The sequence below is a fragment of the Balaenoptera borealis genome (assembly GCF_965194805.1).
Source record: "Balaenoptera borealis genome assembly, chromosome: 2".
NCBI classification, from domain to species: domain Eukaryota; kingdom Metazoa; phylum Chordata; class Mammalia; order Artiodactyla; family Balaenopteridae; genus Balaenoptera; species Balaenoptera borealis.
In genome coordinates, this window is record NC_138867.1 from 93,178,505 (window position 1) to 93,200,849 (window position 22,345).

General features: G+C 47.1%; 1 protein-coding gene across 3 annotated transcripts in view; it reads left to right on the forward strand.

Annotated features, from left to right (window-relative positions):
* Positions 1-22,345, forward strand: part of MCC (MCC regulator of WNT signaling pathway) — a gene marked incomplete at its 5' end in the record, with an annotated part of 423,545 nt that overhangs the window by 373,209 nt on the left and 27,991 nt on the right. For all 3 annotated transcript variants that reach the window (XM_082375453.1, XM_082375455.1, XM_082375454.1), the window contains 3 exons: positions 3,408-3,548; positions 6,150-6,253; positions 9,343-9,526. In XM_082375453.1, the coding sequence (XP_082231579.1) occupies positions 3,408-3,548; positions 6,150-6,253; positions 9,343-9,526 (429 nt within the window). The remainder of the gene's footprint in view (positions 1-3,407; positions 3,549-6,149; positions 6,254-9,342; positions 9,527-22,345) is intronic.

The following is a 22,345-nucleotide window of genomic DNA, read 5'->3' on the forward strand; positions in this document are numbered from 1 at the left end:
AGGACCAGGGCCAAGCCACGGCAACTACTCAGAATTGGCTCCGCGGTGGCAGAATGGACTAGTGATGGCATCCAAGTGTGCTGTGGCCGCCCTGACCTAGCAATCTTCAGTGGGAGAGCACAGTCAGAATTGGAAAGGTTTACGAGCGAACCAGTAAGAAATGTGGATGCCATTCCCCTGGTGTATGGCAAACCTGAATAAATTGAATTACCCTGTTAGTCCTCCCTGATTTGAAGCTGTTTAATATAGCACTTGAGAACCAAGGAAATACGGCTATCTAGGTCATTTTAAATCTTGAAATTAAATGGTTTCCTTATTAAATCCGAAATACTTAAGAGTGACAATCCTGATGATTGCCTTGTAGCAGTAAAAAAGCAGCCCTCTCAGTATCACAGGCAGAGGAGTGCTTAAAAATTGAATCAGATATGCCCTTTGCAGTTTAATGAAGTCAGATGCCTTCAGGGGCCCTCTGTGTAGTGAGGATCTCCTCTACGGATCCTGGGATTTAACAAGCCTGCTTTGTTGTTGAATTTGAGGGGAGGTTCCTTTCTCTTCAATTATATGCACCTAGGAGAGACCAAAGAAGGGGGAACTATTTGGTGCTTGTAGCTCACGTTATCATGGAATTTAACAGCTTACAAAAGGCTCCCTCTGACAACCTCTTAACCCTCAACTTGGGAGGGCAGGATAGTCCCATTTCGCAAATGAGAAAACAAAGGCTTTGACTTTGAATGACTTGCCTCAAGTCCAGAGCTGTTAAATAGCCCAGCTGATCACTCCCGGCCCCTCTACCTCACCTCCGTTGTTTTCTATATTATCACAGCTACTGCTAGAACATGGGAATTCTTGTAAATAATCTACCAGTATGTTCTGGTGTCTGTTATTTAACTACCTATCTCAAAGTTGGAGTCCTATTACCCTCCAAAAATATTACAGCCTTTAACTTGTGTTTGTGTGTGGGGGGCAGGGGTGGGTGTCATGTCTACTCAAAAGTGTGTTTTCTCATTTAACAAATACGTGTTAAGCACTTACTATATGCTGGACTATTTGGATGCAAAAGAAAGTAAAACAGACAAGATCCCCACTTTCATGGAGCTATATCCTGTTAAGGGAGCTAGACAAAAAGCAGACAAATAAATATGAGCGTAAGAAAGCTCCACATAAATAGGACACTGTGACAGAATAACAGAAAGGCTTGATTTTAGTAGGCAGCCAGGGAAGGCATCTCTGAAGGGGGGACATGTCAACTGAGATTTTCAGGGGAAAAAGGAACAGCCATATGACAAACTAGGAAGAGACTTATGGGCCACCTTACCAACTTCAAGGCTGGGAAGTGGTTGGCATGAAGTTAGAATTGCCCAAATGCCAATGGAACTGAACTAGAATGAGTGAAAGGAGGAGTTCCATGAGATAAAGTGGCAGAATAGGCAGGGCTGGGTGGGATACAGATTTTGAGGCCATGGACAAAGTTTACTCTGTACTCTGTCATTGGAAGTTGTTAAAGGGTTTTACGTAGGGGAAGAACAGATCTGATTTAAATTTTGAAAGTTCACTCAGGTGTGAAGAATGGAAAGAGGTGGGCAGGAGTGGAAGCTGAGCCAGTTTTGCAGTGGCCCAGGTGGTGGTGATGTGAAGGGGTCAGTATATGTTTGGTGGTAAAAACCCACAGATGTAAGAAAAAGGGATGGTCTCAAAGGAGAGTCTCAGTTGTCTTACTGGTGGTGTTGGGTACACGGTGGTGGCATTTACGGAGATGGAGAAGATGGAGGAAGATAAGGTTTGAGGAAAATCAAGAGTCCCCTTTGGGAATGTTAAATTGGAGGTGTCCGTACGAAACCCTGGATATGTGAGACTGGCACTCAGGAGAGAGGTCTGGACAAGAAATCTGGGAGCAATGGGAATATAAATGCCTGTTAAAGTTGTGGCACTGGATAAAATCACCCCCAGGGGGAGAGTGTTGATAGAGGGAGGGGCCCAGGATGGAGTCCGGAGGGAACATCAACCCTCACAGATTTTATAGAGAAGGAGGGAGTCGGCAAAGGAGACAGAAGAAATGACCTTGCGGGTAGGAAGAAAACCAGTAAGACACCTATCATGACCCAAGTAAAGGAGAACGTTTCAAGAAGGAAGCCATACCCGATTACAGGGGTGCTGCCTGAGAAGGCCTCTAAGATAGAATTGACCACATGGAGGTCTGTGAGCTGAGTCAACAGTTTCATCTAATTAGTAGGGACTGAATGTAACTGGAGCAAGTTGAGAAGTAAACGAGAGAGTGGGGATTGTTTGAAGAAGTCTGAATGTGAACAAGGACAGAAGACTGTGTCCTTGTAACACCGTATGTTGAACTGACCTTGTTGTTGCCAAAGCCACACAGCGGTCTTAGCTATACACTCACCGGACGTGTCCTGCGTTGGCGAGTGTCTCCATAATCTGCTCTAAGATACGTGCCCCTAAGATTTATCCTCAACGCAAATGACTTCCAAGCCCCTTAACATTTCGTGTGTGTGAAATCCTGTGTCTCTTTAAGACTTGGTGGTCAGAGTACTACAGATGGGCATGTCCCATGGGAAATGAATCATTGCATCTAGATCATCAGTGTCCTGGGACAGAAAACAGAGAGGCTGAAGACTTACGTTTTTCTGATTTGCTTTCCGACTTTGCCATGAACTTTTGCCCTGAACGTACAGTTCTGATTCCTGTAAAACTTAAAGTTCCCACCACTTATCCTACCAGTAGTTAGCAGTTAGGGGTCTGTCCAAGCTGGAAGGAGCTTTGGACACGATCCACAGTTGCCATTCAAAGGCCCCTTAAGTGCAGTTTCTTGTTCATTCACTGATTCATCTTTTGTTCCTGGTCCATAGTGAGTGTTCTGAGTCAAGGATCTGGGGTCAAAGTGCCTGGTTCAAATCCCAGGTATTAATTACCCTTTCCGTGCCGCCTCTGAGAAATGGGGATAATAATACTTAGTTCAGAGGGCTGTTGGGAGAGTTACTGATCAAGGGCTCAACAAATGGTAACTATTACTGTGATTTCATTTGTCCCTGTGGAGGGTGGTTCATTGAAGCATACCAGTTGTAACTCTCATGAGGGCCTGAGGTCACGTGGTTGGTTCCTTTCCTTGGTGTATCTCCAGAGCCTAGTGCAGTATCTAGCAAATGGCTTGTCTGTGGCTGGCTGGGAAATAACCAGGAGTTTATTTTTTATTTCTCATTCACACAGAATTTAGTGATTCTTCAGCTTTGAGCTTCTTCCTTTATTACGTGTCATCAGTTACATTTACTAAAACATCTGATGAGCTCACATCCAGCATGCATTTTGGCCGGAATCTAGAGTCAATGGCTAAAATCTTGGCAAATTCATTGTAGTCCTGGTGTAAAATTGTGAACGTGATTTTCCTTCCTTTGTAGCCGTATCGAACACCTCAAATCCCAAAATGACCTTCTGACCATAACTCTGGAAGAATGCAAAAGCAATGCTGAGAGAATGAGCATGCTGGTGGGGAAATACGAATCCAATGCCACCGCGCTGAGGCTGGCCCTACAGTACAGGTAGGAAGTGGGGCGGGGCGGGCGAATAGCCACCTTAATTTAGAAATGCATCCATAGCAAGCTTCTGCATGAAAGTAGAAAACATAACCAGCAAATGCTAGTGTGATGTATATTGAAAATCAATTAGCACCCTGGTGGCAGCAATTAAGAAAATAAGGGTAATGCGTATGGTATTAGTAAACAGGTATGTTTCTGTTTGCATGGTCAACTTAAATATTATTTTGTTCGAGTAGTATCCCTCAAAACATCAAGTTTTGTGTTACATGTTCAAGTCTTATTCTTTCTAATCTTTTTTCCCAGTCTTTATTCATATTCATATATATTTTACATTGTTGTAAATTTGGTGCGTTGTCTTCCTTCAGTTTGTTACAGATTTGTAATGTTGCTTAAAAGTCTCCATTTATTTTGACTGGCTGTATCCCCTACATCAAGTTCATATGGTGTTATTACTCGTTTCTCTAAAAGACATTTAGACTTTTGCAGACTCTTGATACTGAAAATAATTCTATGGTGAATAATTTAATACAGAAACCTTCATTCTTGTGAGTATTTTCCTCAAGATAAAATCCCTGAAGCAGGAATTATAGGTCAAAGGGTATGAATATTTTCATGGCTCTTCAGGCATGCTGCCAGTTTTTTTCCCATAAAAACAAACCAGTTGAAATGAATATGATTCATTCATTGATGAGCAAGTGGTATATGAATGTACCACTTTTTTTTTCAGCTTCATTGGCTTTGGAATTTATCTATTTTTAAATTACTGCTTGGTAAAAGCTACGAAACTATGCTTTATTGTTCTCATAGATTTATTAGTGTCACCACTTAGGCATATTTACCAAAGTCCCAGAGTAGCGATTGTATCTTACGCTTGGCATCCTTTACAGAATTCAGTATTGTTTTAAGAAACAGTTCTTCTTCAGAAAACATATCAAACCTAAATATAGGAGACCAAAGCAAGAAAGCAATCCTACTAGTTGACAGACACAGCAAAGCAAACAGATAATCGTCTATGACAACTCTTGAAACAGGCCGTTCTGCACCGGCAGTCTGCCTTTCATCCGTACAGAAGAAACAATGTCCCAGCGTCTCTAACTTGAAAGACCAACTGCCCTTGAGAGGAGGAGCTGCCGGTACCCAGAGGCAGTCACTGGGCCCTTTTCCTTATCTCTTAGTAAAGGAACTTGAAAGTAAAGACAATAAAAAACAGTCTGTTGACTAAGTGTTGAGTAAAGCAACATTTCCCCGGCTCAGCTTGGAGAAGCTAATCAGTTCTCTGCCTGGGGGGGAATGTCACTACTGCAGGCATCTGGCCAGGATGACTGAGGCATTAGGCATACACTCCGTCCAGTACAGACGTGGTCCATGTGGGGTCACAGGCAGCAGTGGCTTTCAAGAGGTTGCTCTTTGATCCTCTACCTGGTGTACCCAAAGAGAGACTAATTTTCTTCCTCTTAGAAATCCATACTCAAACTCTTGTCAGAGATTTTGTGAGTGTTTCATGGAACAGTCGTACAAGCATCTAATAGAACTTTCTGTGATGATGGAACTGTTCTCTGTGCTGTCCAGTATGGTAACTGCTAGCTACACATGGCTGTTAAACATATGAAATGTGGCTATTGCAACGGAGGAACTGAATTTTTCATTTTATTTACCTTAAATTCTTTTCAATTTAAATATCCACATGTGGCTAGTAGCCATTCTATTGAACAGGCGGGTCTGGGTCAAAACAGTCCCCTTTCTAGGGTGCTTATATGAATTACCTATTATTGTATGACTATTTATTACATCACAGTTTCTAGGGTCAGGAATCTGGGAATGATTTGTCTAGGTAGTTCTGGCTCAGGGTCTGTTACGAGGTTCTGGTCAAGCTCTCAGCCAGAGCTGCATCAGCTGAAACCTTAACTGGGGCTGGCAGATCTGCTTCAGAGACGCTTTGGGTAGAGTCCTCAGTCCTTCACTGGCTGTTGGCTAGGCGCCTTAGTTCCTAACCACATGGGCCTCTCCATAGGGCTGCTCAAGAGTCTTCAAGGCACGGCAGCTGGCCTCCTCTAAAGAGGATGATCCAAGAGGGAAAGTGAAGGGAGGAGAGAGACCAAGATGGCAATCACCAAGTTTTTTAATAACCTAATCTCGGACGTGACCTCCCATGACTTCTGCCTTATTCACTTAGTCACACAGACCAACCCTGCAACAACGTGGAAGGAGATTATGCAAGGGTGTGACTAGCAACATGTAGAGACCAGGGCAGTTGGAGAGCATCTCAGAGGCTGGCTGTCAGGAGCGTGTGTTACCTTTCCCTCTGAACTGATCATCAAAGGGCCAACAGACTTGCCTCCCTCATCTTTATTGCTTTTCTTGTATTTTTCTAGATCCTAGTTTAAAGTTTAAAAAAAAAAAAAAAAACAAGGGCAGGGGAGGGGGCCACATGACAGAGCAAGACCCTGGCTCTGGCCAGGAGTATCCCTGGGTATTTCCTTGCTGACATGGATGGCGAGGCTGAGAGCCAGGTCCCGAGCTGCTTCCCACCCCGGGCACAGCACTGCATTGGAGAGGCTCGCCGTCCTCTGCCCGAGTTGAGGATGCCGTGTGCTTCTGTTTCAGTGAGCAGTGCATCGAAGCCTATGAACTCCTCCTGGCGCTGGCCGAGAGCGAGCAGAGCCTCATCCTGGGGCAGTTCCGCGCGGCTGGTGTGGGGTCGTCTCCTGGTAAGTGTGGCCGGAGTCCCTCCGTCCCCTTCCTCCTCATCCCCCACCTCTCTTGCTCTCCTGCCCCCATCTCGGCTGTTGGCATTGGCACACCTCCCGACAACATGAAATTCCCTTGTCAAGTGTGTTTTTCATTTTTTCCTCGTGACTGAGTGAGTAAATTGTTTATGTTGAATGCAGCAAGAACTGGAGTGGAAACAGCATTACAGACAAGTTAAAACAAACAAACCCTCTCAGGAAACATACTCTCCCCGGCTGGCAGTAGAACCAGATGGAGTGGGAGGCCCAGGTTCACGATGAAAGGGACCAGCTTTCCCGCAGCCTCTCTCTGATGCTGGTTGTTGAGGGTCCCTTTGCTGCCCACAAGGCCTTTGCCTCTTCTGGCTGCTTTTGTTGGCTGTGCTTTTCCTCCAGGTTTGTTCCTTTGAGTAGGTTGGAAGCGTGGGTTCCCCCTGCCTGGTCTCCAGGTGTCGTGGGAATGCAGAGGAACGTTTCATACCTTGCTCTTGTCGGCCTCACCGAGTGCGAGCCCCGGCAGCCCCTGCGGGGGAGCAGAGGTGTTGCCAGCCCACCTCGCCGCCCTGCCGCTCCCTCACCCCAGGGGTCACGCGTCCTGTTGGCGTGATTCCTCCCTCCAGATCCACACCGCTTCCCACTGCTGACCCTCCCCGTTGAGTAACTAGAAGGGCTATGAACTGAAAAAGACACGAGTGTGGCATCCTAGTTACCATCGTCTGCCAAAACTTCACCAGTGACTATGGCTCTGGGCCTTGAGATAACATGAGGGCAGTGGCAGTGGACACAGTGTTTGGGAGGAAAGAGAGCTCCAGGGACAGAGGTTGCCGTCTCTGATGCTGAGGGCTGCAGACTCCCTCAGCCTACACCTGATGACCGCGGCTTCTCCCGAGAAGCCATGGCAGGGAAACAGAAAACTGAGCAGACCACTCCAGAGTCAAAGGTGGGCGGTGTGGGCAGGCTGGGCACCAGGCCACCTGTCGTGGACTGGCTTTTCCTCGCGGGCTGTGAGCCCCCATTAGAGCTAGTCCTTCCAGGACACGCCTTGCAGAGAAGGTCGCCGTCGGGGTATCTCCAGGATGCGTCCCTGTCCTCCTTGCCGGCTCCTGGCTCCCTGCCTGGGCTCTAGCTTTTGCACTGAACATTCACCTATTTTTCCTCCTTCAGTGTTGACACGGACAGGGATCTGAAGCAAGCCTGAAGGGAATGAAGTATCCTGGGTATTAATTTCCTGCTTCAGATCCAAGTCACCCAGCGAGGAAGCAGGCCTCCATTTGTATGGGTGACCATCCTTCCACCCCCATCTCTGGGATTTCTGGGTTGTTGTTTTTTTTTTAATAGGATTACCATCCCAGCCCAGAAGTAGAAACTCTGCCAGCATTTCCATTAGGAACCTCATTTTTCAGGGTCTTTTAACCAAACCATAAAACTTTATTCCTCCTCTTAAACAGATTCTAAAATGATCTTGGCCTGCTGTCAGGTTTTTTTTGTTTTTTTTTTTTAATGTAAGTATTAAGGAAAATGATCAATTAAAGGAAAAAAATCAATCATCTTATTTCCAGTTTGTATCAGAGGAATGTCTTAAACTGTTCCATCTTTGAAAGGTACCTTTTATGAGGCTCGTACCTACTCAGCACAGTTACTTGGTAGGAGCTGAAAGGACTTAAATAAATCTGCATTTTAAATATTTAAAATCAATAATAAAATGCCTTGTATTAACATAATCCTGGGCAGCTCATGGGTCTGTTTATAAAATGGGGCAGTCAGTAATACGCCTTTTCAGAATTCAGAGAGCAGTCAGTTGGTGCGACATATGTAAAATATCTTATTTGTGGAAGGAGAAAAAAGCATGAAAGTTGTCAGAGAAGTGGCCAGAGGGAGGTCCAGGGAATCTTAGCCTGCGGGACACGCACACCCACGTTTCCTCCCCCTCCTCTGTAAAGCAGAGCGTTGACTGACTTTTTAGCAGCTCCCTATTAAATCTCACTCTTCCATTCTGCTGACAACGGCTGCTGACCTGTCAGCCTGCCCTAACGTGCCATGTAGTTGCACAGGGAAGCAAGTACTAGTTGTAACATTTACCCACAGTGTCAGTTATTGTGGGTTTTTTCTTTGTTGACTGCACAGGCATTCATTCTAGATGATTTAGACCAGTGCTTTTCAAACTGTGCCTGGGAAGCTGGAGGAGTTTCTTTGGGCCTCAGTGGTGGGCGTGGAGGATGGAGAAGCTGAGTGTATGCCCCCCACCCCTGCCCACTTCAACCAGTTCCACATTTGCCAGTTTTGTATCTTAGGCTTTGGCATAAGATTTCATATATACATACTTGGAAGATCATGGGCCTGGGCTGCAGAGGTAACAAACCAATGACTTATTTGGCCGGCATGGTTTTTGAAAACACAACAAGAAAGTGACTGTCTTGGGCTGGGAATTCCCTGTCTGGCTCTGTGGTGGTGGCCACGACCCTGACGTCTTGCTCCAGCCCAGTTTCCTGGCCTCTGGAGGCGGGGGAGCTCGCCCCTGGCCATGACCCAGCTCAGAGAGAAAGGTCAGGGATAGCGTCCATAGAGGACAGTCAGAGCCAGTCTCAAGGTCTCCTTTTAACCATTAGTTTTGTGTCTCGTGCCTGCACGAAGCTCTAAGCAAAGCTGCAGACTCGTGGAGAGATCGCAGGGTTTGGCCTCAGTTTCTCCCTGGCCTCGTTCACAGGGAAGTACCAACCAGCGCAGGGGAGAAGGGCCACACAGGAGACTTGGGGCTGAGCGTGGGGAGCAGCCAGGAGCCTGGGGAATTAGAAAATCATAGCAGGTGAGAGCTGGAAACAGACCTCAGAGCTCCTACTGGCCAGCCCCTCATTTGTCGGGGAGGACCGTGGAGGCCAGAGCAGAGAAGATGCCTTCCACAGTGCGGTTTCTCGGTGAAGAGCCAGGCCCAGGACGCGTGTCTCTTCACTGGCATCCACCGCTGGGCTCCTCTCTACTGCGCCACCTCCACCCCGAGTAACTGGCTACTGATTATCCAGACTCACTCATCTAGACCAGCGCTGATTAACCCATTGGCTTCTCCTGTGATGCAGGAGACCCGTCAGGGGATGAAAACATCACTCAGATGCTCAAGCGAGCTCACGACTGCCGGAAGACAGCCGAGAACGCCGCCAAGGCCCTGCTCATGAAGCTGGACGGCAGCTGTGGGGGAGCCTATGCTGTGGCCGGCTGCAGTGTGCAGCCTTGGGAGAGCCTGTCTTCTAACAGCCACACCAGGTAATTCTCGGCCTTTCTGCCGCGAGCTGGATGCGTGCCCACGGGTGGTCCGCTCACTAGGCTTGGCGTGCAGTGACCCGGCTCTTAAGGACTGTGAGGCTTGCGGGAGGACAGAATTCTACCCCCCGACCCCCAGTTTGCATCCTGCTCCCGGGAATCAGAGTCAGGGAGTCAGAATGGGAGAGCTGGAAAGCGCCTTCTCACTTTACCAGTGTGGGAACTGCCGCCCAGAGAGAAGGGGTGATTTGCGCAAGGAGGTGGAACCCAAACCTACCTTTCTGTCCGGTGCACTTCCCCCTTTTGGTTCTACCCTCCATTTCGTTACAGTCCTTGATTTTCAAGAAGCATTTGGGGCGGTGAAGAAGGCCCATGTGCTGCAAATGGTCCTTAAGCACCCAAGACCCAGACCGCATCCTATTTCCAGGCTCCATTCTCTCCCTTCCTCTTGTGCCTCTGTCCTTTGTAAGCCCCTCTCAGGCAACAGACTTCCCTTCTCCCACCTCTTTGCCTTGTAGAGTGATGCATAATCATAGCGTGTGCTTAGCAGACACTTAGTCATGAACCTGGGTTCAAGTTCAGTATCTGTGGATCTAGAAAACTGAAGTGGGTACTTGAAAAAAGATGGGGAGGAAAGCAGTGAACACCTTGCTAAGCATAATTTGCGGAAGCCATTGGATTCTATTGGATGTGGGTGGAGGGTCAGAATGAAACTTTCTCTAATGACCTTCTCATTTCTTGCCACCAAAACTCCTAAAAACATGAATGCCTTCCCTTGTTCTTTCTTTCTGTAAAATTATAGTTGATTTACAATGTTGTGTTAGTTGCTGGTGTACAGCACAGTGATTCATATAGAGATATATGGATATATATGGATACATATATATGGATATATATATGGATTTTTTTTTCAGATTCTTTTCCATTATGGTTTATTACAAGATACTGAATATAGTTCCCTGTGCTATACAGTAGGACCTTGTCATTTATCTATTTTATATATAGTAGTTTGTATATGCTAATCCCAAACTCCTAATTTATCCCAGCCCACCCCCTTTCCCCTTTGATAAGCATAAGTTTGTTTTCTATGTCTATGAGTCTATTTCTGTTTCATAAATAAATTCATTTGTATCATATTTTAGATTCCACATATTAGTGATATCATATATTTGTTTTTCTCTGTCTGACTTCACCTAGTGTGATAATCTCTAGGTCCGTCCCTGTTGCTGCAAATAGAATGCCTTCCCTTTATATCCCAGTTCTGTCTAGAAAGTACTTTGTTAGAGATTGTCATGTGATAACCAAATCACAAAAGACAGGAAGGGTAACTTACCCCTTTTGTACAGGTGAGAAAACCTTGGCTCAGAGGTGAGAGTGACTTGCCTAAATAAGGTCACATGGCTGATAGATAAGAGGGAAATCAGAACCCGAGCCCAGGACTTTGGCACCAAGCATATTATTCTTTTCACTAGGCCAGGTTGGATCTCATGATTAAAAAAAAAACAGTGTCTGCTTGCAGGTCAAGTGACCAAAGACACATAAGGGTGGATTCAATCTTAAGAGCAAAAGGAGAAATACTGATTTTTTTTCGGTACCTGAGAGAAACTTAATGGTCCCATCTGTCTTTCCCACTGGTAGGACCCAGCCATCTGCCTAAGTGCAGATTTAACTGTCCTGGATCTGGTGCCTCAGGAAAGGGGACATTCCCAGTAATGTACTTGGCCAGGTGCCCACAAACACAAGGGACTTCTTTCCTCTTGACTGCAGCAACAATTGTCTTATTCAGGGAAGCACAGATTATCATTTATTTTTTTCTTAAAACCAGATTCTTCTGTTTAAACACAGAAAGCAGATGCTCTTCTTAATGACTTTTCCCAATGTGTATAATCTATAATTTCCACCTTCATTTAGCATAAAAATGTAGTTCTCATGTTGTCAATGATACTGTTCTGTTGCATTAGTGAACACAAGAATTGGATTGACAGTAATTGTGTACCATTTCAGTAGCTTATAAGGGGTGTGTTACAGATCTTTTGCTCATACCTCCCCGCCTTCAAAATAATTTTGTTTTAATCTAAGTCAGAGACAAATTTAGAGCCAGTCAGGAGTGGGAATGTTTTCTCACCAGCTATTCAGTGGAGACCCTGATTGTGAATATTTCTTAGAAATATTTTAATGTATAGATGAGCCTTGATTTTTGAGACAGGCTTCTTAGAGAAGCTTAATTTTAGGTAATGTCCTTCTGTAGGTTGACATAAACTCAGAACATAGTTGCATTTTGCAAGGATGACCTCACTGAAGAATGGCCCTTGAACTAAATTCAGTCTTCAATGGATCTTTTTTTTTTTTTCCTTTTTTTTTTTATTTTTGGCTGTGTTGGGTCTTTGTTTCTGTGCGAGGGCTTTCTCTAGTTGTGGCAAGCAGGGGCCACTCTTCATCGCGGTGCGTGGGCCTCTCACTGTCGCGGCCTCTCTTGTTGCGGAGCGCAGGCTCAGTAGTTGTGGCTCACGGGCCCAGTTGCTCCGCGGCATGTGGGATCTTCCCAGACCAGGGCTCAAACCCATGTCCCCTGCATTGGCAGGCAGATTCTCAACCACCGCGCCACCAGGGAAGCCCTTCAATGGATCTTTGCATCAAAGTACAGAGACCTTTAGCTCAGATTTTACTCAATTCTCCTTAAAAATTCCCTTTCACACACCCACCCAAATCAGAGCAGCTCGGAGAGGGGGTTACAGGCATTCATGTGGCAACACACATTCTTGGGACCTGATACAGCCAGACTGCTTATGTTCAGTGTGGCTCAGAAAAAAAGTCCCAGACCACCAGATGCTTTCATAATTATAATAATTAATTTTGTTTGTAAATCTTGCCATTCCACTCAGCTATTCCCACATGTCAAGATTATGGAAGAAAGAAAGACAAGAGGCTTTCTGAGTTGGAGCTTTATGTGGCTCCATCAATCTCCTCCCCTCCCACTGGAGCCAGCTGGCAGAATTCTAATCAGAGAGTCAGCCAGCTGTTCCTCCAGGTCTCAGGAAGGGAATGCTGAGTACCAGGCCTCCAGACGCCTTTCTGGCAGCACAGGGCAGCCCCCGGTAACAGCAAGGTCATGGTTTCAGAAGGGAGCAGCTGAGAGGCAGTTACCAGCAAGGAGAGTAAAAATGGTAGCCAGCCCATCAGTTGACTCTGTAGTCAGGAGCCCAGGGATGCTGCCGTTTCAGTTTTGAAACATTTCATTTTTTGCAAAAATACAGCCATGGCCGCATCAGCAAGTGTAATTGTCTTAATGGACAGAGTAACTAGGTAATGTGGGTTGCCTGGATAACTTTATCAATGTATCACAACAGAGAGGCAAATGGACTAAATTGATGAGAAGTGGGAATAGGAATTCTTAATCAAGCCCACCCTTTTGGTCAAGCATCACAATTTCAGCTCTCTGGGCGGAAGCACAATCATCGATCTAAATCTGCGAAAGGACAAGGGGCCAAGACAGAATAAGCCACAGCAAGTCTGTCCTCATGGAGGCTGGAGTCCCTTTTGTCCTGCCATCAGGTGTGGATCAGGGTGAGGCTTGTGAGACTGGTGATGGCAGCCTTGCAGTGAGCTCTGGGAACATCCAGGGAACCAGGGTCCCACCTGGCTGACCACTCACGCTGGGGCGTAATCCCCAGATTGGAATGGAGAGTGGTGGAGCTCCCAGCCCTCACCCTCTAAGTCAGTCTTGATTAAGATGAAGTTTCACTGGGACGGAAGAAAAGGCTGAGGACAGTGGAATCACATCCATTGAAAGGGTAAATGGGATTGAAACAGCCATCTAGTTAGGACAGGCCTGTGCCCCACCACCAGCAAGCTTCCAGGCATGAGAGTCAGACTAGGTCTGCCTGTCGTAATAGGCGTCTTTACTTCCCTCTGAAAAACAGAGGTGCTTTCCCCATCCAAGTACCAGGAGAGTCCATCGAAAGTCCTTGGGATTAATGCCTAGAAGTGCCGGTAAATTCTGAAGTCCAGCTCAGACACAGTCCTCCACATGACAGCATGGTGCTCAGGCCTCCTGCAAAAATGTCCTTGTCACTTATCATTTAGGTTCTGTGGGAACTAGATGGAGACCTGAAATGCTTTTGCTTTTCTTAAGACCTAACTTACTGATTTCAAAAAAATTATATGCTCATTGTAAAAATAAACTAAACAATTAAAATCCAAGCATTATATAAAATTCTTCATGCTAGGACCCTCCCTGGAAAGTACACTACACACAGTTTGGAGCGTATCTTCACAGATTTAACTGTCCATTTTTTATGACCTAGACCTTTGGTTGCCAATGACAGAAACATACTCAGATAGCTTAAAAGGGGGTCTTGGTGGAAGGATATCAGGTCTCCCACAGAGGAGCCGCGTACCTGGTCAGAGGGCTACAGTGAGCCCGGGCAGAGGAGAACCACGGGCCAGACCACACCCGGCCAGTCCGGCCCCTGCGCACGGCTTTCACCTCTTCCCTGCTGCAGGCTGCTCCCCAGATGACAGAAAACCAGCACACCACCTGCTTTAGTATACCAGGCTGACTGGTTTCTCTGGTGTCAAGTAATAAAATCCTGGGAAGGAACATCTCGCCCAGCTGGGCTCAAGTGCCTACCCAGTCATCCGTGGCCAGGACAGTTCTTGCAGGAGCCACGTGGGCAGAGAGAAGGGGTAGGTCCCAGAAGAAGGCGGAGGGTGTGTCGTCAGCAGACCAACACATGGCATCTTTAAAAATGTGACTCCATCTCATTTTAACCCAATAAGGATCCTATTTAGGTGGACTCTCTCGAAACTTGCTTTTTCCCCTTACTACTATTATATTTTTAGGCATCTTTCTATGTGTGTCATTCTTTTCAGTAGTGCCCAGTCTTCCATTGGATGGCAGTTCGTCATGTATTTAGACAGCTTCCTCTTGTTTGGATGTTTGTATCCAGTTTTTTACTATTAAAACACTGCTGCAGTCACCATCCTTGTCCTTATACGTGCCCCCCTTGTGCAGTTTCTGTGGGACCAATTCTGAGAAGCAGAGTGTGCTGACTCAAAAATGACTATTGTTTCAAATGTCAAATAGCCCTCCATACATGATCAAGCCAGTGTGTGAGGACCTCTTCCTCCACACCCTTGCTGAAACTTGGGTAGCATACATTTTTTTAATTTGGCCAATCTGTAGGCAAAAAAATACCCTTAATATTTTACTCTGTACCTCTTAATTATTAGTGATGTTGAAAATCATTTACAGTCACTCCTCAGTATCCTTGGGGGATTGGTTCTAGGACTCCTGTGGATACCAAAATCTGAGGATGCTCAAGTCCCTTATATAAAACATTGTAATATTTGCATTAGAACCTACAGACATCCTCTCATATATTTTAAATCATCTGTAGGTTACTTAAAATACCTAATGTAATGTAAATGCTATGTAAATAGTTATAAATAAAATGTAAATGCTATGTAAATAGTTGCCAGCACATAGCAAATTCAAGTTTTGCTCTTTGGAACTTTCTGGATTTTTTTTTTTTCTTCCAAAAATTTTCCACCCGCGGTTGGTTGAATCCGCAGATGCAGAATTCTTAGATGGGGAGTGCCGACTGTAAAATGTTTCATGTTTTTAATGTCAGAGAAATTGTTAGCAGCAGTATAGGTGTCAGGTCTAGATGGTGTCTTTCTTGGTGTGTTATCAGCAACCAAATCAGGAGCAGTTTAATATTTGTTTTAGAGATGCCGTAACGGCACCATATAAAGACGTGCAGGAATAGAATCCGTCTCCTAAATGTGTCTCTCATTTTGCCTTCCATTGTCAGCTGAGTTTCTGGAACCAGGCAGTTTTTGAGGACTTCAGTTATCTGGCAGAAGATTTCCCCTACCCATGTAGTCATCCCCTGGGTATCCACCGGGGATTCGTTCCAGGACCCACCACGGACTCCCCTGGCCCCCATCGTAAACATAGTACTGTATTTATTTTTAAAAACCCATGTATAAGTGACCTGCACAGTTCAAGCTCATGGTGTTCAAGAGTCAACTGTATTTTTTTTAGATAATTTTTCCTCCCCAAACCGCTTCTCCTTGAGAATTCTGATAATCCTTTGAGCACATTCAGACCTAAGAGGTTTGGATTGTGTTGAGTACTTTTAGTCCTATGTGACAAAGAATTGTCAGGAAAAAAAAGGTAGGGGGCCATGAGGGGATACCCAGTGCAACACTGAAAAATTCAGGCAGTTGACAAGGCCCAAGCTTCTGCTTAGAGGAGTGGGGTTGAGTGTCACTGACCTGACCCCCTCCTTCAAATAAATTTAAAATGCTCAGCCAACAGAAGGCCCCCTGGTGGCACTTTCCTTCTGAAAATGAGCTCCTCCTTGGTATAAATGAGATCCTAACTGGGGCCAGGTAAAAGACATTGATAAAAACTTCAGGAAAAATCTGGTTTTCAAGGCAAAAGAAATGATCTGTTCTTTTCTCTTTCTGCCGAGACAAGATGAGGAAGCTGAAAAAAAAAAAAAAAAAGGATTTTTCTTCTAAAAGCAGGATGGGGAGTTGTCTTGAGAACAGGGCTGGGACATGGTGGAGAGGGGCAGAAGAGAGGACATTTGAAATGGACGGCTGCTTAAATAAACTGCTGTGTCCGCGTCCCACTGTGAACAGGGCAGGCAGGAGGGTGGGCTGCCCCAGGCTGGCCAGTGTGCGCTCGTGTGCGGTGAGCAGACAGGTCAGCTGGCAACTAACGGGCGCGGAGCAGAGCCAGCCGAGGGGAGCGCAAGCAGAGACCGTCGTGGCGAGGAGAAACCCACGCAACCTGGCCCAGCTTCTCGAAAAACCAGGGGAGGAGACAAAAATGTGCGGCCCCAGAATCCTGGGACCAGCTGGGGTTTGCTTCCTCTGCAGTCGTCCCCGCAATCCCTCTCACCCTGGAGAGGAGGAGGCACTCGGCCCACTGGGAAAGTGATTTATTCCCCCTTGACAACTGAGCTCACCCGGCATTCCGAGCCGGGAGAGTTAATGGATGACTTAACCCCAGCCCGGCAGCCGGCAGCCGGCGGCAGGCCCTCGGGAGACCGACAGCGCCTTTGTCTGCAGGAGGCCGGAGAAAAGGCCGCGGCTTCCCCTCCTCTTACCATTGTCATAATCATATTCCGCGGTGGGCCATTAAGAGCACAAAGCAGAATTGTAATTAACCTCGCCTCATCTGTTCCCCGCTGGTGTCCTGGAAGGGAGAGAGGGAAGCTGGAGAGGGACAGCGGGGCTAGGTGCTTACCTTGAAATTAAACTTTCCCCTGGAAAAGCACTTTACAGCTCTGAGCTTCCCGCAGGGGTAAAATCAGTGGAGGGAGATCTTTTGTCCTTTTTTCTTTTCCTTCCTTTCTTAAAACTATACCCACAGGGCTTCCCTGGTGGCGCAGTGGTTGAGAGTCTGCCTGCCAATGCAGGGGACACGGGTTCGAGCCCTGGTCTGGGAGGATCCCACATGCCGCGGAGCGACTAGGCCCGTGAGCCACAATTACTGAGCCTGCGCGTCTGGAGCCTGTGCTCCGCAACAAGAGAGGCCGCGATAGTGAGAGGCCCGCGCACCAGGCCCGCGCACCGCGATGAAGAGTGGCCCCCGCTTGCCACAACTAGAGAAAGCCCTCGCACAGAAACGAGGACCCAACACAGCCATAAATAAATAATTAATTAATTAAAAAAAAAAACAAAACTATACCCACAGCAGGGATGGTGAAACAAAAGCCTTCCCCACCTGGCCTGGGATCGGGCGCCAGGCCCTAGAGGGTTCCAGGACCCCCCAAAGCCTGGCAGCCTCTACCCCCCCATGTTGGTGTCTCCCAGGCAGTTCTGGGGGTTTGCAAGTCCAGTCAACGCTTGCTGCTCTGCTTCCCCCCAGATGGGTGGTTTTCTGCAGGACCTGCTAGGTGGCTGACATCCCTGGAGGGAGGCCCTGAGCCTGGTGTTGGGTGTCTCGGGGCCACTGGCACAGCTGTGCTTCCTCCCCACCCAGAGCAAGTGCTGTGGGTGGGCTGCCGGCTTTAGGACCCATTGTCTCATTTCCATAGCCTGGTGACACGGAAACTGTTAGTATCCCCACTTTGTCACAGCCCAGAAAGGTTCGGTGATTTACTCTGGGCCATAACCCTAGGCATTGGCAGAGGAAGGATGTTTACTCAGGTCTGCCTGATGTCAGAGACCTGCTCAGAATCACTGGTACCCACCAGGTCAGCCCAAGAGCACGGCGGCTGTCCCTAGAGAATTTGTGATGGGGTGCCGTTACTTTACAGGCTACTTTGCAAATGCCCAGTTATCCTGTGGGGTGGACCAGTTGTTCTCAAACCAGGCTGTGCCTCAGAATCAGCGGGAGAGTGTGTTAAAACAGATGGCTGGTCACCCCCCCACCCCACCCCCAAGTTCCCGACTCTGTGAGTCTGGGTCGTGGGGCCTGGGGACGTGCATTCCTAACAAGTTCCCAGGGGATGCTGCCGTGGCCAGCCCCACGACTGCTCTTTGACAACCACTGGGGAACACCAGTCCCGCTAAATGGAAGATATGCCAACATATTATCCTTTCAGGGCCTGCAGAACAATTAAAGAACTCTAGCTTCTACTGTCCTTTGAGTTTTGAAATTTTTGTTAAATTTTTTATTGAAGTATAGTTGATTTACAGTGTTGTGTTAATTACCGCTCTACAGCAGAGTGACTCAGTTATACATATATATATACATTCTTTTTCATATTCTTTTCCATTATGGTTTATCACAGGATATGGAATATGGTTTACTGTGCTATATAGTAGCACCTTGTTGTTTATCCATTCTGTATATACCAGTTTGCATCTGCTAACCCCAAACTCCCACTCCATCCCTCTCCCAATCTCCTCCCCCTTGGCAATCACCAGTCTGTTCTCCATGTCCCTGGTTCTGTTTCTGTTTCATAGATAGGTTCATTCGTGCCATAATTTAGATTCCACATACAAGTGATATCATATGGTATTTGTCTTTCTCTTTCTGGCTTCCTTAACTTAGTATGATAATCTCTAGTTGCATCCATGTTGCTGCAACTGGCATTATTTCATTGTTTTTTATGGCTGAGTAATATTCCATTGTATATAGATACCATATCTTTATCCATTCATCTGTTGATGGACATTTAGGTTGTTTCCATGTCTTGGCTATTGTAAACAGTGCTGCTGTGAACATAGGGGTGCATGTGTCTTTTTGAATTACAGTTTTGTCTGGATATATACCCAGGAGTGGGACTGCTGGATCATATGGTAATTCTATTCTTGGTTTTCTGAGAAACCTCCATACTGTTTTCCATAGTGGCTATACCAACTTAGATTCCCACCAACAGCATAGGAGGGTTCCCTTTTCTCCACACCCTCTCCAGCATTTGTTATTTGTAGACTTTTTAATGGTGTCCATTCTGACCGGCATGAGGTGGTACCTCATTGTAGTTTTGATTTGCATGAAATTTCTTTTTTAAGTGACAGGACTCAAAGGGTGGCTCAAGTACGTTATATTTCTAAAAAAGCATTTCAAAGAAAATATGACAAAAAGGTCACCCAGGTATTGGTTTAGCTCTGCGTTTTCTCTATGTTTAAAATTTTCCAAAGCGACTTCTAATGAAAAGAAGGACTACAGTTGTAAAGTGAACCTCTCGTGCTGGGTCCCAGCTTCACAGGAAAGGATCTCCTACCTGAAGCCTCCTCCCCACTCACTGGAAGAGCAGTGTTGCTATTTCCCAGCGCCGCGCTGTCTAAACACGTCATGCCTGGGAGCGCATCTCCACACTCAGCCCCGTGCAATGCTCCGTGAACAGGGCCACCGCTTCAGTTCGCTCTAATTTTGTGGCTCATGTGTGGAAACTTAGGCATCTGTCCCTCCACGTTGTGTTGACAATCCATGAAGGCAAGCTCCGAGTCCTGTTGAATGGTTTTGTGTAAGGCATGCCTGTCACCGAGCTGTTTGCAAAGCAGGTCTTTACCGAAGAAGGCTGAGATCCTGAGCGAGGGACCGTGTTTCCTCCCTAGGATGAATCCCTCTTGTTGGGCAGCTGTCATCCTCAGAAGCCCCCGCTGGCTCCCCGGCGCCCTCTGCTGGCGGTACCGGTTGCTCCTTCATGCTTCTCTTGGGCCGCTTTGTTTCTTTATGCAATTGCACCTGAAGTGTTCCAACTGGAGGGTATTGCTGCTTGTCCCATCTCGTGCTTTTTAAAATACAGCTTGAGAACACATAACATTGATGATGAGTAATTTTTAACCTCCTTCCTGCCTTCTCAGCTCCCACCGTCTCTCCCAAGCTTGTTGCAGTAGCCCCCAAAAGGTCTCTCTGCCACTGCCCTTGCCTCCCTGCATCTCTCCTAGTACAGCAGCCAGAGGGAGCCTGTTAAAATGGAAGGCAGATCATGTCACTCCTCTATTACAAACCCTCCAGTGGCTTCTGAGTCTAATTCTAGAGAAGAAGACACAGCCCTTATGAGACCCTATGTGACGTGGCACCCTGCCCCCCACATACACACCCTCCTCTCTGACCAGCTCTCCTCCCTCTCCCCTAGCTGACCCACATTCAGCCACAGTTTTATTCTTGCTGGCCAGCCAGACTTGCTGCCTCAGGGCCTTTGCATTTGCTGTGTCCTCTGCTTGGCTCCCTGTTCCTCCAGATATCCACATAGCTCCCTTTCTCACCTTCTTCACGTCTACTCCTCGGACTCTATTTGGAAGAATCACCCCATCCCCTCTTTGTGATCCCCATAACTGCGTCATTTTTCTCCCTGGTACGTCTCCCTGTCTGATGTGCTGTCTGTTTTACTTGTTTGTCTCCCCTGTTAGAATACGAGTTCCATGAAGGCAGAGATTTTTCTAGGGCCTAGAAAAGTGACCCACAGTAAGTACCCCAATATTTCTTGAACGAATGAATGATGGCTATATTTACTGAGTGCTTACCGTGTGCTGGGCACTATTCCAAACACTTTCGTTTTACCTCATTTAATCCTCACCACAACCTTAGGAAGCATGTACTGTATTACCTTCATTTTAAAGATAAGGAACTAGGCACAGAGAGTTTGAGTCATGCTACCTATAAATCTACAAAGCGTATAAGATGCTCGGGTCCCAGGTAAAGGCAGCACCGCTATATTCAGGTTCCCCAGAGAAACAGAATCAACAGGTGTGTGTGAGTATGGATGGAGAGGCTGATTGATTGACTGATTGATTTTAACGAATTAGCTCATTTGATTATGGGGGCTGGCGAGTCCTAAATCTACAGGGCAGGCAGGCTGGAGACCCCAGGAAAGGGTGATGTTGCAGTCTTGAATTCAAAGGCAGTCTGGAGGCAGAATTTCTTCTTCCTTAGGGGATTTCCATCTCTTCTTCTAAGGCCTCAACTCATTGGATGAGACCCACCTACACTATGGAGGGTAATCTGCTTTACTCAGTCTACTGATTTAAATGTCAATCACATGTGAAAAATACCTTTACAGCAACATCTAAGAGGGGTGTTTGGCCAAGCAGCTAGGCACCATAGCCTAGGCCAGCTGACACGTGTAACTAGCCATCACAACCTCTGAAAAGGTGTTGTGTGTTGGTCAGACTGATCTTGCTACCTTCATCTCTAAGGAACAGCCCACCTGTCCTGATGGGGGTTGGGGGGTGAAGGATGGTAGGGGCCGCAGGGAGTCTGTGGTGCTTGGGAGCTTCCGGTCCTGGCAGGAGTTCTCTGACCTGAAGACCACCCCAGGCTCTAGGAAGTTCTCTTCCTTGTGTGCATGGCCTACCATCTCTTCTCACCCTTCTCTTCCCGGAAGCCTCGACTTCTTGATAACGTGTCACGTACAAGAGTGGAATGGCCCTTGGTCACATCGAGGTTATGGGGAGGAGATACATCTGCTGTGTTGGGGTCTTGGCCTGTTACCCCTGTTCCAGTGTGAGCTGAGGAGGGCAGGCCTGGCCTCAGGGCAGCCAACAGCCTATGGATACCAGTCCCTGCTCCTGGCACAGCTTCCAACAACAGGAATCTTGGGGAGACAGGGCTGTGGAAGGGGGAGACTGCAGCCCAAGTCCAGCTGCACCAGTTTCCATCCTCATGACCAGGCAAGCTACTTAATGACTCAAAACCTCCGTTTCCAAATCTGTAAAGACAGAGATGATAATGCTGACCTGCACTATTGTGATGAGAGTTAAATGGGCCCCTGCTTGTTTTTCTGCCATCTTTCCAAAGCCAGTTCCATGAGGGCCACGTCAAGTGTAGGTGGGTCCCGAGAAACCGCTGTAGGTGCATGCTGACCTCAAGTGCTTGAGAACTGGGTAGAGTGGGCTTCATTCTGAGCCAGTGGGGACAGCCTTCAACCGTCTTGAGCACCAAGCCTGTTTTCCTGTGGTTCTCACCCTTCCGTGGTACTCTGGAACCCACAGAAACTTTCATGGACCACCACATTCCCAGGGTTCAGCCCTAGGTGCTCCTCAGAACTGCCAGCCCCTGCTTGGTCACCATTCAGCATGGGTGGCCAAGGGCCCCTTGGACCAGCCTGAGACCCTGTGGTGGACTTTATACTCAGCCATGATACAGAGGAACAGCTCTCGAGGCCCAGGGGCACCCTGCTTTCTAAGTTGTGGCAATATTACACACCCAGAGGGTCCCCCATCACTACCACTCCTTCCAGCTCCCACCCCCAGGGGACTGCTGTCAGCAGTCTGGGATGTGTGCGTGCACAGTGCGTATGTGTACACACACACACACACACACACACACACACACACACACAATCTGTAGATCATGCCGTAGGTATTTTGTTCTTCACCTTGCTTTGTTCCCTTAACATATCCCTTTTT